The sequence below is a fragment of the Pteronotus mesoamericanus genome, unplaced genomic scaffold (genome assembly GCF_021234165.1).
Source record: "Pteronotus mesoamericanus isolate MK-2021 breed Mesoamerican mustached bat unplaced genomic scaffold, CSHL_Meso_final contig_25, whole genome shotgun sequence".
In the NCBI taxonomy this organism is placed as follows: domain Eukaryota; kingdom Metazoa; phylum Chordata; class Mammalia; order Chiroptera; family Mormoopidae; genus Pteronotus; species Pteronotus mesoamericanus.
The window spans coordinates 22,292,026-22,307,016 of NW_026555105.1; the positions used below are offsets into that span (position 1 = coordinate 22,292,026).

At 47.5% G+C, this 14,991-nt stretch overlaps 1 protein-coding gene across 1 annotated transcript in view; it reads left to right on the forward strand.

Moving 5' to 3' along the window:
• STK35 (serine/threonine kinase 35) overlaps window positions 1-14,991 on the forward strand; it is a 42,317-nt gene that overhangs the window by 10,529 nt on the left and 16,797 nt on the right. Inside the window, exon 3 of the mRNA XM_054573947.1 lies at window positions 3,799-4,548. Within this exon, the coding sequence (XP_054429922.1) occupies window positions 3,799-4,511 (713 nt within the window). The 3' untranslated portion in view covers window positions 4,512-4,548. The remainder of the gene's footprint in view (window positions 1-3,798; window positions 4,549-14,991) is intronic.

Genomic DNA, 14,991 nt, shown 5'->3' on the forward strand with positions numbered 1-14,991 from the left:
AAGAGCCTTGGCTGTGGAGGCTCATACCCTACGGTACCATTCATGGCAGCGGTCTTGGGCAGGTTGCTTCATCTTTCCCTTAGTTTTCCCACCTCTAAAACAGTGTCCTGTGAGACAAGACGGCTCACGTAATGCGCCTTTAAAATAGTGCCTGGAACTCAGTGGGCTCTCAAAGGTTAATTTACCACCACTCCTTACCACTTCCAAATAGCGCACAGTTTTCTCCCCCTCTGGGAAGCTAAATTTTTAACTCTCATTAATCTTAGAGAACTGTCAGATTATACCAAACAAGGGAATTTTAGAACTTAGGTAAGTTTTGTTTTTTTTCTACTATCGGTTCAAAAAACGGTAAATTTCATTTGGGGATTCTACCAGCAGCTACATGCGTCTGTTCCAATTATAGATCCTGAAGGTGGGGAAATCACCAGAGGCTGGCTCGGGGCCCCACTGGGCCCACTGTGAGATAGACCTGAGCCAAAGCTCCACGGGTTCCCTGACCTCTGTCAGCGCCTACTAGAACCGGCGAGCCCAAGTGACATTTTGGGTCTCCAGGAATTAGTGTCATTTCAGAACCAGTGTTTGGTAACCTGTAAAAGTCTGACCGTTTTCCCTTCTCCAATTCAGTCACCTTAGTAAATTATAAGACCAGTGTAGTGTGCTGGCTGCTCAGAAGGGGGAAGGTACCTGGAGATCCAGCAGGGTTAGAAGGTTGGCTATCAGACTGAGCCCTAAGGTGCACATTCAGATTTGGGGAGGGGGTGTTCTTTAAGATCACCTAAAAAAAAAAAAGTGGGCAGGTCTGGCTACAACAAGGGTTTTGGCTCTAACAGCCTGAGAACTGTGATGTGTAATCATCCACTTTCATTTTCTGATCTGTTTCATCTTGTGCTTAACACATGGCCTACAGCACTGGGATCACTGAAATCAGTGACATCCTAGAACTAGGCTGCGTTCCAGTAGTAATGATGATGTTAGTGACAGTCAGGATGTGATGCCCTCAAAGTATCTTACACTTGGCAAAATGTATTTCATGCCTGTGATTAACTCACAGTAATATGTGGGGTGAGTCTCATTCTCATTGGGTAGATTACAGGGCTGAGGCTCAGAGAGGTTCAGGCACTTGTCCAGAGTTCTAGCCATCATGCCTCAGTCTTCCTGTGATTTCCTTTGCGCTAAGAAACCGTTCCATAAACCCATGGGACTCCTTACCTTCTGGTCTTTGCTGTTCTTATCCTTCAGCTTGGCTCGCTTCTTGAGAGGCATGTGTTGAATAGCACATGCCCTCCCTCCATCTTGCTGTGAGTAACTCAGAGGCCCAGGTAGGCAATCTGCCTGAAGGAAAGGACTGGAATTCTGACATGTTGTTTACGTTTTTTAGTGGGTACCTGGGGGTTCCTGTGTGACAACATGCAAAAGCATCTCATGATACAAGCCTGTGCAAAGAAGTCCTTTTTGTCTCTAGGACAAGTGGCCGCGTCCCCAGTTTTGCATTGTCTTGCTCATGGATGCTCTCTGGTTCTGAGAAGGCTTCCTCCTCTCCTCTCAATAAACAGCCCCCTCCTGCTGCGTCTCCCCAGCTTAGCTCACTTCCCCAGAGCAAGCTCTGCAGTCCTGAGGCCCATCTGCCCCACCCACTCACTGACTGAGGGTGCTTTTTACAACCTCTTTCTTTTCCTGGATTCTCATAACCTGGACTTACATTGTAGTCTGTTTTGCAGACTTGTTTTCTTTTTACTTCAGTTGCCATAGTTCCCAACTTTGTATATAAAATAATCATCATTCTCCACCCTCTATTTCCCCACTGTTTCATTGAAAAAGTTGCACTGTTTGCCGATGTGCCCTTTGCAGAAGGGATCTGATGGCTTTTTAATCGTTTCCTTTCTGGCTCTACCACCAGCAGACATGTCTTGCTCTCTTGTTTATGAGTCTTTGTTCTGTAGTCTAGATTGATTCCGGATTCAGATCACCACTTCATTTTGTCATGTTTTTAGACAAAGAACCTCAGCCCACTAGAGCCAATGACCTAGAAAGTGGATTATGAGATGGGGAACGACTGATTTAAAAAAAAAAAAAAAAATCTGCCCTAAACTGGTTCTACCTGTATTACTTTGATTGTGAGTAATATAAATGAACAAATTATATAATTATAGGGGAAATGAGCCTGTCAGATTGTGGTCAGAAACCTAAGGGTTTTTGCCTTGTCCAGGTTATTGCCTTAACCTAGAACTCCTAAACTACCAGCTTTGGTAGACTATGTGACTTGGTAATTTTGGGACCATGTGGGTTGGAAGGGTGGGGTATCCAGATCACCAGTTTCTTTATAATAAAGTAGAGTAAATGAGTGGTAAAGAAAGGACCCTCCAGGAATAGGTATATGAGGATGCGCAGCCCTCATTTTTCGTAGAATGGAGACACCATAATGGGGATCAGAGGACCTGTCTCTAGGTCCTGGCTTAGTCATGAGTGACCCATGTGACCACCTAGAGCAGGCCCAGCCATCAGCTAGGTGAGACAGCCGTCTACTTAGGCTTAGCTTTTAGGGCAGTGGTAGTCATCATATAACTTCACATAAGGGGGCAGTGTGCCATGAATTGCTTTATAAAGAACATAGACCCCAGTCATCAGCTTTCCTGGAGCTTTCGGGGTTCAAAGGGAAAGCCTTTTGGAACAATAGAGCTAGAGTCTCAAGCCGTCACAATTGGATTCCACCTGTACATCTATTTCGGACCCCACTGTTTCACCAGACTTCCTATTTACACCTCTAGTTACTTGTTCCCTCGTTCTGTTAATCCATTCCATTTCTCAGGCTAGAATTCCTTTCTTCCTGCCGATCTACTGCCTGTCCTTTAGAGGTAACGTAAGTCCTTTCCCTTCTGATCTCCTCACATCTGGTAACTCCCACTCACCTTTCACTGTTCATACAATGACCTTGATGTAGATGCACAGCTTACAGCTTACAATAGTTGCTGTTGTAGATACTGGTTATCTCCTTTAAATTAAGCTTCATAGAGATGGGTGTGTTGTGTACTCACTGTGCTTGGCATACAGTGGGCCAACAGAAAACACTGATGAATTGGAGTGTGCCTGTGGAATAAACAAAATTGTAGTGCTGTTCTAGATGCATTGACAAGAATCATTGTACAAGTCAGGAAAGAAGGGAGGGAAGGTCATTTGCTTGGCATGAAGTAAGAGACATTTGACAGTCTTCTCGTATGCTTTGTCTTGTCTCAGCGGCAGCCCTGGGAGGTATGGGTGGTATGGTTCTGCCTATTTGGAGACAGTACAATGGAATGCAACGATTCCACAGTCAAATGGATTTGAGTCTTTGAACTCTTAAGTTTCTGTGAGCCTCAGATTCTGCATTGTGTAAGACGGGGATGTTTACTCCTGCCTCCTTAGGTAGTGGTAAATATAAGTTGAACGTCCAGTGCCAGCGCAGGCACTCTGTAAGCGGTTAGTTACACCTGGCCATTCACAGGTGAAGAAGCAGACGCAGAAATTTGGAAAGGTGAACTAAGTTGCCTCCTGGCTGTTCACCCAGTCGGCAGTAAACCAGAGCTACAACCCAGGCACCCTAAGCTGTTATACCGTGTCTTGATAATCCTTTGACTCACTGTGTGAGTAGAGATGGGCTGGCTTTGTGCAGACTTGGCTTGTACTAATGGTGCCGGTCCTGTTGGATTGGAGCAATTGTCACCACTGTCACTCTTAACTTTAATACACTGCATTCCTGTAACCTGAAGGTGGTGTGAATGTGCCCATCTCACTCAAGCTCTTTCCGGTCTTCCTTTGATTTAGGAGAAAGGATCCTGGGTTATGCTGAGGAGCCCTGTTATCTCTGGTTTGTCATGGAATTCTGTGAAGGTGGAGACCTGAATCAGTACGTCCTGTCCCGGAGGCCGGACCCAGCCACCAACAAAAGCTTCATGCTACAGCTCACGAGCGCCATTGCCTTCCTGCACAAAAACCACATCGTGCACAGGGACCTAAAGCCAGACAACATCCTTATCACGGAAAGGTCTGGCACCCCCATCCTCAAGGTGGCAGACTTTGGACTAAGCAAGGTCTGTGCTGGGCTGGCCCCCCGAGGCAAAGAGGGCAATCAAGACAACAAAAATGTGAATGTGAATAAATACTGGCTGTCCTCAGCCTGCGGCTCAGACTTCTACATGGCCCCCGAGGTCTGGGAGGGACACTACACAGCCAAGGCTGACATCTTTGCCCTGGGCATTATCATCTGGGCAATGATAGAAAGAATCACTTTCATTGACTCTGAGACCAAGAAGGAGCTCCTGGGGACCTATATCAAACAGGGGACTGAGATCGTCCCTGTTGGTGAGGCGCTGCTAGAAAACCCAAAGATGGAGTTGCACATCCCCCAGAAACGCAGGACTTCCATGTCTGAGGGGATCAAGCAGCTCCTGAAAGATATGTTAGCTGCTAACCCACAGGACCGGCCTGATGCCTTTGAACTTGAAACCAGAATGGACCAGGTCACATGTGCTGCTTAAAATTCAGGGCAAAGCATCTTGGGTGTTTTTAAACTAGGTGAGTGTACTCTTTTTGTTGTGCATGCAGTCTTCCTGGACTGGATTTTTCACCCTGGGCCCTGGGGTGGGCCCTATGGAGTTGGGAAATGCAGGATTGAAGACAACTAAGTGCTTGTTATCAAAGAGTACCCAGGTCTTCATTTAAGCGGAGATACATGGGATTATTTGAGGATGAGTCGGAATGTCTAGAGAAGTTTTCTGAGTCAAGTTGCATTTCCACTGAGTCTCAAGTTTTCTGGAAACACATTTTTTCATCAGTTAATTAATGGTTGCTGTAGAAAATGTGCAGGAAGGGTACGGGCAGTTGTTTTCAAAAGATAAACGCCATCCCTCATTGTATCCCTCCTACTCGCACGTCCAGTTCTACATAGTTTCAGTCATGCTGTGGTTAGGTACAGCTCTGTTTCCTCTCTTTTGTCAGCCCGAACCTGAGCATTTCCTCGTGTCAGACATTGAAGGCATGGCTTTCAATAATTGACATTTGATTATATATACCACAATGTAGCCATTCTCATACTGTAGGTATCAGATGGTTTCTCCATTTTTACACTGTAAACAGTGTGCGAGTAAATCCTCTTATCTGGAAGGCTTTGCTTGTTTAAATTATTGCCCGGATATATTGTGGGCTTTCACCTGTCAAGTATTGTGCTGAGCTCTGGGATAACAACGGTAAGCAACATCTGAAACTTGCCCCATCCGCATGAATTCTGCATCTTGGTTGGGGAGAGAGACATGACTCAATATTTATCATAGTTGCTTTGCAGCAAAGGAGAAGAGGTATTAAGGAAAATGGACCTTTCAGGGGATGGTGCCCAGAGGCAACAGTGGGGAATTGGGGGCAAGGAGGAGCATTCCAGCCTCTGCGGAGGACCTGAAGCCAGATGGACCCTAAGGTATTTTGGGGACCTCACCAATTTGAGTTAGTGAAGAATGTACACATGTTGCTATCGGACAGAACAGTGACCTACCAGGAGAGTGTGGACAGAGCTGAGGTGGGAAAGGGAAATCCAAAAGAGCATATCAGGAACAGCGAGTTCAATTGCATAGAGACTGAGGTATGAGCAAAGGAAATAAGATCAGAAATTAGGTGAAACCTCGGACCTTGGCATTTGACCGTGGCTTAGCAGCTTGGGAGCCGTTTGTGGACCAGAGCAGAACATTGCCGCATTAAGAACTTTAGCATGTGCGAGGCGAAGTGAACAAAAGATTGGAGACTTGGAGACCAGTTGGGTCAATTGCATTCACACTAGTAAGGGGGGCGTGTTGCACCTGAAGTTGAGTAGCACTGAGGATAGTGCAGTGCCTTGAACATCAGGGCAGAGAATCGGCAGGACAACTGACTCGAGGTAGAAGTAGAAGAAAGTAATAGATGTGGTAGATTAATGGCAGTAGACACAAATGCTGGCTAGTGTTCTGGTCAGATTTGAATTCTTTTTCTTAACAGAAATCTCCCGCCTTGTTCTGCGGGAAGTAGGGGAAAAAACCCATTGAGCACCATATTTGCTAGGTGTTTTCACATGTACCATTTTGTTTCTCCTTTCTAACCCTGTAATGGGCTAAGTCATTTACCCAGTATCCTACTAAATTAAAGGCAGGTGTATCTTACTCTTGCCCCTCCCCCCTCTCCCCTTTTTTCTTAATATCATTATGGCAAGCTGGAAGTAAGCTACTCTTACATTTTGCTGAAGCCTTGAGATGGGGATGGGGCTGATCCCAGTGGTCGGTCACAAGGAAGGGGCCTCAGCACTTCAGAGCCCTCTGTCACCTGGGTGGGTTCTTAGCCCCCTCCTTTCCCTTCATCACCCTCAGATTTCTAGCTGGAGTTGGTTAATACTGAGTCGAGCCTGGTCACATCTGTAGTATTCTCAGTGAATTTATTTCTAGAGTGATTTGCTTGGTTTAATTCTTCCATCACATATTTCCTGAGTACCTTCCATGTGCCAGGCCAGTTTGTCCTGCTGCCCAATGGGTAAGAGAATAGTGTTCCCTAAAGCTAGGCTTGGGCTAATACCATGAAAGAGCCCCAGAAAGGGTTGGCTAGAGAGTGTTTTAATTGTACTTCATGCTGCCACTTCCCGTTTCATCTCATCTTTTCCACTTTTTTTTAAAGATTTTATTTATTTTTAGAGAGAGGGGAAGGGAAGGAGAAAAGGAGAGAAACATCACTGTGTTGCCTCTTGCGTGCCCCCCGCCGGGGACCTGGCCCACAACCCTGGCATGTGCCCTGACTGGGAATCGAACTGGTGACCCTTTGGTTCTCAAACCGGCACTCAGTCCACTGAGAGCCATGCCAGCCAGGGCTCACCTTTTCCACTTTTAAAAAACCTCTCAAAATTCAAGTTTGCCCCAGGGTAGGAAGAAGGTTGTCGTTGGAGGAGAGACCTGAATTTGGGTTAGGATTATGGAGTTGTCACAACTAATTGAGATCACAGCTTCCACTTGGACACCCACGCCTGGGATTGGCGCTGTTTTGCAGGGCAGAGTTTTAGCTAAATAGGAGTGATTCCTGCAGGTGGGAGAAATAGGTGCCCTTGAGAAGAGGAAAGATTAGGGACATCATGTCCCAGGCTCTGACCACTAACAAAGACATTACCGTACTTGGTCTGTTGGTGCCAATTTGACTGTAGCCTCTCCTGCCCTGGCTTAGCTGGAAATCTAGAATTATGGCCCTGGGCCCAGGTCTGTGTGACCAGGAGCTGAGCCTTGTGTCAGAAGTTTCCAGTCAGTTAACATGTAAGTGAACTCTGTCTGCCTGGCTAACGTTGGGAAGATCCATCGAGTCCAAGCACCTTTCCCTCCCACCGGGCTGTATAGAGAAGCTAATTCCATGTATTGATCCAGCATATTTATTGGGAAACTCTTTGGCAGGGGCAATTTTAAGCACAGAAGATATGTTAGTGAACAAAACAGACAAAAAATACTTGCAGTTGTGGAGACATCTTACTAGGAAGACAAACCAACGTAGGCGATATGTTAGAAAGTGCTACGTGCTGGGAGGAGTGTAGACCTGGATAAAGGAGATCAAAATGCTGGGAGATGGGGGCAGAGGCATTTTTAAGCAGAAGAGATCAGTGTGGGTCTCCTTAAGACAGTGACCTTTGAGCAGAGGTTGGGAGTTGAGGGAGCGAGTGAGGCGGATTTCCCGCAAAAGCATTCCAGACAGAGGGAACAGCCAGCATGGAGGCTTAAAGACTACAAGGTGAGCAGAGAGGACAGTGTGGGGGGAAATGCTAGAGAGGTAACTAGCAGTCAACCAGAATAGGCCTTGTAGGCCATCATAAAGACTTTGGCGTTTATTCTTGGGTAAGGTGGAAAGACATTGGTGTGTATTCAGTTATGTGGTTATCTCATCTTTCAAAAGGGTCGCTGTGACTTCTGCACTAAAAGTAAATATAGGGGAGCAGCGAGGGGATGAGACGAGAGGCTCCTGTAGTAACCCAGGTGAGGGGTAAGGGTGGCTTTGAACAGTGGAGCAGAGGAAGTGATTGAATTTGGGCTGAATTTTGAAGTCAGCCAACAGGATGTCCCACTGGATTGAATGTAAGAAAGGAATTAAGGATAACTTAAAGGTTTTGGCCTTGGAAGCCATTGGAAGGATAAAGCTGTCATCAGACGAGGTGGGGAAAACATTCGGAGGAGCAGGCTTGACTGGGGAAAGTTAGGTTTTAGTCATCGGGAAGTTTGGGATGCCCACTTAGAATCAAAGTACAGCGGTGGAGTGGGCAGTTGGGTGAGTCTGGAGTTCAGGGAAGAGACCTAGTCTGGAGACACAATTTTAGAGGTGGCCAGAGTGCTACAGGGAGCATAGAGACGATTTCAGAGAACAGCTGAGCCCTGGGCCTTCTAACACTGAGGCTTGGAGAAGAAAAGGAATTGGAGGTTGGAGAGCTGCATGTGGCCTCCTCAGCAGGTGGACGAGAGACCTCAAGAAGAAGCGGTAATCAGCCATGGCATACGCGCCAGTAGACTGAGTGATACGGGGACTGAGGAGGGACCATTGGATTTAACAGCCGGGAAGCCCTTTATGCTCATGAACAATCTTGGCCGCACATCATGGGGAAACCATTCACTCTAGTAGGTTTGAGTGTGAATGGAAAAAGAATTGGAGACAGAATAGGCCAGTTTTCAGACCAGAATTCAGTTTTAGAACTGAATTCTTAGTTTTCGGTCCAGAGACCCTGTTGCACTCTTGAAACCAAGGATTCCAGAGAACTTTTGTTTTAGGTTTGAATCTATGGATATTTGCAGTATTAGAAATTAAAACTGAGAAATGTTCCTTTCAAGTGAGTATAAAAAAATAGTAGATTGGCTGCATGTTAACGTATCATAATTTATGAGAAATTTATTTTCAGGAACAAATACTTAGGGAGTAGAGTGGCACTGTTTTATAGTTTTGCAGATCTCTTTAATATCTGCCTTAGTAGTCAGCTGGATCCTCATATTTGCTTCTGCTTATAACCTGGTGCCATCTTCATCATTGTGGAACTTCTGGAAAACTCCGCAGCACACTTATGAGAGAATGAAAGCGAAAAAGACAAGTAACGTCCTAGTGTTGTGAAGGGTTTAGCTTCACAGACTCCTGGACTGCAGACCACACTTTGAGAACCACTGGTGGCATAGGTGACTCTTCTGGGGATTTTACTGGGAAGCGGGGCTAAGAAGTAGGTGGCAGCTGGGGACCTAGAAAGAAGGGAGTTATTCAAGCTCCCTCCTTGGGTGTCCTGATTCCTAGCCAGCTTTCCTGTTAGAACTGTTGTCATGGCTCTCACTCCAGCTGCAGGTAGGAAACAGCCCTGTATGGGAGCCATGAAGAAAGGCCCCGGTAACCTAGGATTGTAGATTGCAGAGTAATGGTTAAATGGAGGCTGGGTGGATTTAGTGTTTTGCAACAATGAATGGAAATGCACTTGTATTGGAAACATGGGATTCCTCTGAAAGGAATGGTGCCTTGTGGACTATGAATGGAAATGCACTTGCATTGGAAACATGGGATTCCTCTGAAAGGAATGGTGCCTTGTGGACTGTGTAGGATTGAGTCCCATTTCTGTGCTTTACAGGCTATGTGACCTCAGGCAGGTTATTTTACCTCCCTGGGTTTTATTATCCATAAAATAGAATGTATCATATTTATCTTACTGAGGTTGTTGGGAATCACAAGAGGTTGTGAAAGTGCCCTATAAAAACTGTCTAAATGAAATGTTAAATGGTAGAATTTTAGATACATGCTCTGACTTGAGGCAGAAGTATTGTCTTCTGACTGTTTCCTGAAGGCAATGGTCTTTAGTAGAGGCCTTGATTCCGATGACTACCACATAGCTGTTTTCTCTTTTCCAAACAAATCTGTACTCAAGGCGACTCTGTCCAATTGCTTGTTTGAGAAAAATTATCTAATAGTAAAGATCACTCAGTGCTGGAGTCTAGCTTTCCCTTATTTGTCAGCTTTTGAAGATACTTAACGATTTCTAACGGTTCCCACCAGCCAGTCACAAGCCTTACCCGGAGTGGGAGGCCAGCCAAACTCAGGTTCGAGGTGCCCCCGCACCCGTGACACCAGAGGGGGAGTTATGGGATGAGCGAGTCTGCATTCATGGCCAACTTGCTGTCTAATATACAAACCTTCGTTACTAGGGCCTTTTGATGCCAGGGCCTTAGAATGACGTTTATTTGGAGCAGGCAGCCCAACCCCGCTGAAGGAAATCAGGTTTTGGTGTGACCGAAGGGGTCATGGAAAAGTCTTTGCTCCGTGTGATTTTGGTAGCTGCTTAACATCAGAGAAGGAATCAGGCCTAATTTCTTGAAGCAGTAAGCGATCTATTTATCCTCAGCCCGGGATCCAAAGATGTGGTTCTGGGCTAACATGAGGGGTGACCTGGGTTTGCCCCTTGACCTGGGCTTCAGATTTTGCTTCTGTTTTACAAGAGTTGAGGTTTTTTTAACATGGGGAGTCCCCAGACCTCCAGTTGGGCCTCTAATGGTCTTCTGGCGAGTCACAAACTTTTCAGCTCATCTAAGGCGACAGCATGTTTGTTCACATTGGAGCTATAGAAGCCAGTCACCTCATCGGCTTCCTTTTGGCTGGAGTTATACCCCAAACTGTGTCACATTATGGGTGTCAAGTTAGTCATAAGTGATACTAAAAACTGAAGAAGGAAAAGGTGGCCTAACTGCTGTGTTTTATGTTGTTTATTTATTTTTAATTTTTTATTTTTGAAGGGTCTCTAATCATTTTTTATTTTTCAATTACAACTGACAGACAATATTCTATTAGTTTCGGGTGTACACCTCGGTCATCAGACATATATAACTTACTAAGTTATATGTCCCATTCAATCTCATACCTATCTTATACCATACATCATTATTACAGTATTATTGACTATATTCCCCATGCGGAACTTTACATCCCCATGACTGTTCTGTAACAGCTGATGTGGTTTGTTCTAAACAGCAAAGTCTTCAAAACCGAGTTACTGGAGGGTCAATTAAAAGGGGGGACTAGGTAAGAAATTGGGAGCCCAGGACTGGGTAGGTCTCCAGGTCCCTTATGTGTTGAATGTGACTTTCTGGCCCAGCCATCCAGAGGGCCATGAACTAACACGGGCGCCCCTAGGACCGCCCCCCTTCCCTCACAGGTCTGCCTGCCCTGGGGGAGGTGGCGAGTAAGACTTGGCTTCAGGGGCTGCGAAGCCCCCCCTCCGCAGCTTTGCCTCTTGCGTGTGGAGGGCTGAGGGGTTAGGCCCTGAAGGAAGGCCGCCCTGCTGAAGATGACCGGATGATGGCAATTATTGGTCATCCCTGAGCTAAGTGCTTTATGGCCATTATTTCATTAACTTGTTAAGTAACTTCCCGGAGGTCACAGAGATAATAAGGAGTAGAGCCATGGGTGGCTCTACCCAATGTGGTATATTACCTCATTGAATCATCTTTAAAACTCAAATGTTTTTATAACTGAATTCAACAAACAACTGAGCACCAAGCAGATTGAGTTTCCTGCCCTCCTAGCACCCACTCATTCTGAGATGAGTCGAGTGGATAGGGGGTGCCTGGCACTGAGTAGCTTCCCAGTCGGGAGGTAGTTTCTTCTCTAAGAAAGTTCAGCGTGTGCTGGTGAACAACTAGTTAGGTAGCCCGCAGGAAAGTAAGCAAGGAAGGCTTCATGGAAGAGGTGACTGCCAGAGGGACCAAAGTTAGAGGTTTGATTCTTACACCCCAGAGGCTTATCCCACTTAGTCTCTGATGGAGCCTTGGACAAAGGAAGGGAAACTCCAGCCTTACTCTGAAGTGGGTGATTAGATCCTTAAACAATGGGGGTTTTAGTTCAAGTAGAGAGATCATTGGGAGGGGTGTGTGTTTAGCCAGTGATTGTAAATGCCTTGATTCAAGCAGACCTGGACCTTCGGAGCCTCTGAGCCCTGTCTGTAAAATGGAAGTCCCGGCCTTCCTTACCCTTTCCCACTGGACTTCATGGAGCTGTGCATGGGGGGCAGGGCTGAGAGTGAAGACCCAGAGGATTTGCCTCGGTCCCCCAAGAACTGAAAGTTCAGCCTTCATCGCGGAAGCTTGGGAACTAGCATATGGGACGTCTTCTGGGGCCTGGTCTTGTCTACTGGTGTTTTCTGGGAGTCCCCCGAGGTGGGGAAGCTGGTGTTTATAAGGTTGGTCAGATCCCCCAGCAGCTTTTGCCTCAACTGTTATCATTTCTTTTCTGCTCCTTGTGAGTCAACAGGAGGAAGCTGAGCTATAGGTTATGTAATGTGGCTGGTGGCCCCCAGGGAGAGTCTGTCCCTTGCAGCCCAGCAGGACATCAAAGCATCTGTGAAGGGACAGGACCGCCCAGGGCTGTTGCTGCTCACATTCTCAGTCCCCCTGGCATCCTTGGCTGCTTCTGGCCTAGACAGGGTCCCTCTGGGCAGACCAAAATAGCTCTTGTAATCATCCATCTGTGAGCAGAGCTGCCTGATGGTTGGGGTCCTTCCAACTCCCATTTCCTCTTACCCTGGGGACACGCAAACTCCCGCTGACAATAACAGCTCCTGGCTATAAAAACCTGCTTTGAGGGGCCCCCTGACTTGTGCAGGGCAAAGGTCCTGCCCTTTTATCTCCAACCCAGAATTAAGTACTTTACATACATTATTATCATGCAGCATCTGCGTAAGTGTCCTGTCGTTGGCCATCGTTCTGCTGATGGGAAAGCTGAGAATCACTTTCCTATGGTTTTGAGAGTTAGGATCTGAAACAAGGTATCCGACAGTGGAAATTCCACTGCCCCCTTCTGCCTCTTGCAGCCTCTTTAAAAGCAGCTTTTGATGGGCATATATTTTGAGGCAGACTGTGAGCTCCCCTGCAAATAGCCTCACAGAGGTGGCCCCTTAGGTGTTAGTGGGCAGTGCTGCCCCGTGGGCATCCGTCCGTCTGACAGCTGATGTGAGCACCCTGCGGCAGGGCCACCATCTGCTCCTTCAGGCGAGGTCCCCTGTGTGTAGATTCCTCCGGTGTCACACTGACACAGCCTCAAACAAGGGCAGGTGAGGCATGGCTGGGGTAACCAAGAGCCAGGCAATGGTAGGCAGAAGCCGCGTAAGCAAGGCAGACGTCAAAATTACTAAAGGATTGGGAAGTGGGAGACAGCACGTAATGGCAGGCAGGACAGTGCTGGCACTGAGGAACGCGGACAGAACAGTCTGTGGCCTTTGTGCACGGGAAGGGCTCTGGAGTGACCCAAAGCAAAATGGCAGGGTTGCTGGGTTTCTCCTGACAACGTCTGTGTTGTTTATTGAATCTTGACTAAAGCAAGGGATTTCCTCATTTGCGCCTGTCATTGGCGCTGCTGCCTCCAGCCCTGTGTCGAAAGATTGTGGGGCCCAGGCAGGCTTGGTGAGCAAGAGCCCTCCTGGCTCTGGCGGGCACTTGCCTAGCGCAGGAGCTGACAGTGTGGACCCCAACATTGCCATCTCGGGGCTCAGTGCAGCAGTGCAGGTAAGCCATGGACACCTCATGGGGGTAGGTGTGACTTGGAGACATACAGGAAGCCTGGAGAGAGTGGAGGGAGAGCTTTCTGGAGGAGGTGGGCTGCTTCTTGCAGGTAGGTTTAAGGGCGCCTTGTCAGCCAGGAGAGTGAGGAGGTCACATCTCAAGTGTTTGTCAGAAACTCTCCTTGGCATACTGAGGCCTTGTTGGGTACAGGGCTCAGCAGACAAGGGGGAAAGGTACTGTTCTCGTAGGGAAATTCCCCCCACAGGTGCATTTGAGGCCCGTGAGCTGGGGAGACTCCCCAGGGCTCTGTCTTGATAAACGAGAACAGCCGTAGATGAGCTCCCAGCCCCTCGTTCCATTTCTCCTAGTGAGTCCTCGGTGGTGTTACAGAACCAGGAAATGGAGACCTCCTGCAGCATTTCTGGGATTCAGAGGCATGGCGAGCCTTAAAACTGCCAGCCACGTGTAAAATAAATCAATACTATAAAGTACTGCAATGAATTTCCCAACTTAAAGGAATTTCACTTTGTGTTAGAGGTGCCAGGGGAAAGCTATAACTCAGCCTGCATCGTACACAGGTCAGAATTCTGTATTTTGTTTCTTTGTAAAAGGAAGCGATGTCTAGATACTCGGGTGGGTGGATCAGAGCCCTCCAGACGCACCGTGAGGCCTGGTGCGGAAGATGGAGATGCTTCGATTTCCCCCAGCCACACGAGGGGGCTGGGTGCCGGCCCGGGCCGGTAGCCTTGTGGAGGGTGACCTTGATTTTTCGTAATTCCGAGGTGTGGTACTGTAGTAGGGATGGGAGGCAGGTTGGTTTTGGTGTATCTTGTTGGTTTCCGTGTTGACCATCTGTTCCAATGGGAAAGTCACAGATGATGTGAGCCAGTTGACTCATTCTGCATTTACTTCTATCCTTTGAGAAAAAGTAAACCCTGAAATATCATGTGGAACACCCTGGTGTTTTTCCTTTTGGTTTTTTCAGACATGTCTAAGACATGTCCTCCCAGAAGGCTCCAGTCTAGGGCGAACCTGAGGCATGGGCGACTGCAGCGTGGTGCTGCCGGAGCTTGGCGGGGTGCACGGGCCGTTCCCACACAGCCCAGCCTTGCACCAGACAAAGGAGGGCTGGAAGCCGTAGTGAAGGCTCATTTGTTGTTAGTAACCAGATTGTCTGCTTGGATTTGATGAATGTTTGGAAGGAACCCTTGGTTCACGTGGGGCAGCAGAAATGAGTATGAGTATGAGTATACCACACCCCAGACAAACAACAGGGTGACTTTTGCCTTTAAAAAAAGTACTTGGGCGTTCAGGCCAATCCCCTAAACTGAAATCCAGATGTCCCCACCAACACTGCCCAGAGGTCCTCCTCCCTCGCCGGCCCTGAGCTGCTCGGCATGGGCGCCAACCAGGTGCCGCACAGAGCCTTTGGAGAGGAGGCACTCCAGCCCGGCGTTTCAGAAGTCCT